The sequence below is a fragment of the Mustela erminea genome, chromosome 1, assembly GCF_009829155.1.
Source record: "Mustela erminea isolate mMusErm1 chromosome 1, mMusErm1.Pri, whole genome shotgun sequence".
Taxonomy (NCBI): domain Eukaryota; kingdom Metazoa; phylum Chordata; class Mammalia; order Carnivora; family Mustelidae; genus Mustela; species Mustela erminea.
The window spans coordinates 113,478,249-113,482,451 of NC_045614.1; the positions used below are offsets into that span (position 1 = coordinate 113,478,249).

General features: G+C 50.0%; 1 protein-coding gene across 1 annotated transcript; it reads left to right on the plus strand.

Annotated features, from left to right (window-relative positions):
• Window positions 1-835: 835 nt before the first annotated feature.
• MAGEF1 (MAGE family member F1) lies at window positions 836-2,594 on the plus strand. The gene has a single exon (XM_032338615.1). The coding sequence runs from the start codon at window positions 1,089-1,091 to the stop codon at window positions 2,067-2,069; it is 981 nt and encodes a 326-aa protein (XP_032194506.1). The 5' UTR covers window positions 836-1,088; the 3' UTR covers window positions 2,070-2,594.
• The last annotated feature ends 1,609 nt before the right edge of the window (window positions 2,595-4,203 follow it).

Here is a 4,203-nt window from a genome sequence, read left to right on the forward strand (position 1 = left end):
GAAGGGAAAGTGAGGAGATAGAGGGAAGAGCTGGGGATATGCAAAAACAGAAAAAGTGATGGGAGTAGTTAATTTTGATTAGGTCAAAGAGTCTCCCCTATCCTTCCATCAGTCAATATTTCTGTCAGCCGTATTTTCCTTTCACCCCTATAGAATCTGCTATCCTCGCTCCCTCATCCTCAATTTTATAATACTTATGGGGAGCCTGTAGGTGCCAGGCACCGTTCTAAGAGCTGGGGATGCAGCAATGCACAAGAGAAGCCGAGTCTCAGTTCCTATTCTGCACTACAATAAGGCTCCAAACTGGATTCCCAGCTTTTGGTCGTCCCTACTTCCAATCCATCCTCCACGCTGCCACGAGAAAGATTGTGAAGATAGAGATCTGCTCCAGGCACTCCCTGGCTTAAACTCCCAGTAGTAGTTTCCCATCGTGTTTAGAATAAATTTCAAACTCCCTAGTATCCTGTGCAAAGTTCTTCACTGACTGGCCCTCAAAGAGCTGCCTCCCAGCCTTCGCCACCCTGCACTCTCCACTTGAGCCAGTAAAATCACTCAAAATCAATCCTAGATACACACTTAAAATAAGCACTTGCTGAAAAGACGTGGCTAGAACGCCATCCCTATTTCAACCTTGTCCACGTTAACATTTCCCATCCCGCAAGCCTTGGATGAGAAATCCAGGGCTGGCCCCCTTCAGCTCTGGAGCCTGAAACGCAACGCTGGGAGCACACCCCCCACCTCCCCTGCACGTAAACCCAAACCCAGAGGGAGCCGGAAGGGGCGGGGCTTCGCTCGGTCCCCGGGCCACCATCTTGGCTGAGCTGGCCGGAAGTGGTCCGGCGAACCGGCGCGCGGGCGCACACTGAGGCTGCGCCGGGGCGGCGCGCAGGTCTTCAGCGCCGGCGGCGTTGCGGCAACGGTCTCGAGCCCTCCGCAGTGCAGTCCAGCATCCCGAAAGCCCCTTCAGACTTCTCTCCTAGTCCTCCTCCCGCTGCCCCAGGCTCTGTCCCGCCCCTCCGCCGGGGTTTGCGCAGCGGCTTGCACGCCCCTTGGCCCTTGTACGTGCTCTGCACCTGCCTGCCTGAAACATGTTGCAGAAACCCGAGAGCGGGGCTCTCCCCAGCCCTCAGGCCGAGGGGGAGAAGGATGGCAGCCGTGACGGTGAGACCCAGACCCTGACCGCCTCTCAGAAAGAGGTCCCGAGCCCCTTCCTGCAGGAGAGCCCCAATGAGGATCTTGGCGCCCGGAGGGAGGAGGGGGCTACGGCGTCCTCCCTCACCCCAAAAGGCGCGAGGACCTTGGCAGCCAAAGCCTTGGCCCGGCGCAGGGCCTACCGCCGTCTGGATCGGACGGTGGCCGAGCTGGTGCAGTTCCTGCTGGTGAAGGACAAGAAGAAGAGTCCCATCACTCGCTCCGAGATGGTGAAATATGTAATCGGAGACTTGAAGGATCTGTTTCCTGAGATCATCGCAAGGGCCGCAGAGCATCTGCGGTATGTCTTTGGTTTCGAGCTGAAACAGTTTGGCCGCAAGCACCACACTTACATCCTGGTCAACAAACACAAATCTCTGGAGGAGGAGGAGGAGGAGGTGCAGGAGGAGGATCTGGGAGGAGATGGCCCCAGATTGGGTCTCTTAATAATGATCTTGGGCCTTATCTACATGAAAGGTAATAGTGCCAGGGAGACACAGGTCTGGGAAATGCTACGTCGGTTGGGAGTGCGTCCCTCAAAGTACCATTTCCTCTTCGGGTACCCAAAGAGACTTATTATGGAAGATTTTGTGCAGCAGCGATACCTCAATTACAGGCAGGTGCCTCACACCAATCCCCCGGAATGCGAATTCTCTTGGGGTCCCCGGAGCAACCTGGAAATCAGCAAGATGAAAGTTCTGGGGTTCGTGGCCAAGCTCCATAAGAAAGAACCCCAGCACTGGCCAGTGCAGTACCGTGAGGCCCTGGCAGACGAGGCGGACAGGGCCAGAGCCAAGGCCAGAGCGGAGGCCAGTATGAGAGCTAGGGCCAGGGCCAGGGCCAGGGCCACTGATAGGGCTGGTATATACCCCTGGTGAGGACTTGTGGAACAGTGGGCAGCCAGGTCTTCCTGGTTATGAAAAAGCTACTGTCTGAGTCATAAGTAGTATCGCTGGGGGTAGGTCGCTAATTAGAAGTTGTATTTGTGTAACTAAAGGTTTTGTATCTTGCTATGTTTTGTTAACATTTTACATACTGTTAAATTGATGTTTATAAATGAGACTGGTCTACTTTTTCCTGTAGCATTTTATTGTAGAGTTTGGCTGGTTTTGTAAAGTGGATCGAAAACTTTACATTTTGTTCTGTGATCTTGAACAAATGACGCAGCATTGTACTGCTGTATGTTAATGGTTTCAAGGACCTCAGCAATGTGATCATCTGGTACCATGAAAAAAATAGCTGATCGGTGTCTAGCTTCCCAGTGCTTTTTGTCTATATTGTATAAAGAAAAAAGACTGACCTGTATCTCTATTTGTGAGCTATTATAGTATCTAGAGAAAAATGAAAATACAATAAATTAGAACTCTACCCCGGTACACTTAATAAATTAAACATTTGCTGAGCGTCTTCTATTGCGTGGTGTTTGGGGCACCTGGGGACAGAATGCTGAACAAGATAAGGGTCCTATATTTGTGAACTAGAGATTAAGAAAGTAAACCAGAAATTAGAGAGCTGTGAGTTGAAGGCTGCAGAGGGACCCCTAACCCAGCTGGGGTGATTGGGTGAGGCTTGCCTGAAATAACCTTTAGTCAGACTTTGCAGGTTGCAGGGGAAGGATGGGGCATGTGGAGGGGAGGGAAAGGAAAAGCAGAAGTTGGGGGTGGGAGATGGTATTTGGAATAACAGGGGCACAGTTGCCCCTGCGTAACATAGGAAGAAGATTCGATTCATGGCAGAGCTGGAAAACACCCTCCCTTTGCCAGGGCTCTTGTTTCAGAACAACTCATTGCAATGCACAGTGATGGTGACTATTAGCATTGAGGTTCCCTCCATCTCCCTTCTCTCAGTCTCTTTCTACCAAAGCTGTCAGAAACCAAATACTGTAACTCAGGAATGGTATGTCTGTGGGGGGAGGGTACATGTGATGTCCCCTACTATCGAGAGGTTCCATTTTAAGATTTCCCTAGCCTAGGGCCCTCATCCCTTTTTCTACCTGCTGCTTTCCACCTGCCACCTCCCGTTTGGAGGAGACTTGTAAGGCATTGTTCACATTCTTAACTAGCCATGAAGGGTCATCCACAATGCTTGCTGCTTTCACTCTGGGGATACAGCCTATGGAAAAGATACATAGAATAATAGGGAAAGTGGTAACCAAGCAAGAGGGGACTGTGAAACTACTCCCCTCCCCTGCAGCTGCTATATACAGATGAGCCGCTTTTCCTGCTTTCAGCTGTATTCAAATAACATTTCTGAATATGTTAAGGTAGGTATGGAATACAGATAAATACTTGGGGTCACAGGCCCAGGGATCCAGCAAACCAGACTAAGACTGAAGCTGTAAGCTTATGGGCAGGAAAGATTACTAATGAATTAAAAGAGGACTTCTGAGGGCGCCTGGGTGGCTGAGGGTTGGGACTCGGGTCGTGATCTCAAGGTCCTTGGATCGAGCCCCACATGGATGGAGCTCTGATTGGTGGGGAGCCTGCTTCCCCCATCCCCCACTGCCTCTCCACTTGCTTGTGATCTCTCTCTGTCAAATTTAAAAAAAAAAAAAAAAAAAAAGGACTTCTGGGCAGTTCATAATTCACTAAACAAACAGAAATACTGAGTGTCCACTATATGTCAAGAACTTTGCTGGGTTCCAGAGTTTAACATGGGAAGACTGGCTTTACCTGCAAGGAACAGTAACAGTGATAATTTCTCACATCTGTATTTTCTTACCCTCTATGTGTGCACCCAAGGATCAGATTACTTGGGTGGTTTGCCTACAGTCACTAGGTTAGCCAAAGGCAGCACCAAGACTAGAACCCGAGTCCCTGCCCCCCAGTATAGTATGTTTCACTTGAGCATTCCTGGCTTCCAACATATTGTGTGTGATTTTACTTACCCCAATTCCAAAACACAAGCAAAGGCCTATAGAATTATCTCTAGTTGCCACTGTGATCCTTAGGGCAGCAAAATAGCATAGAAATACTCTCCCATTTTACCTGTACCTGTAGATGTGACTGCTGA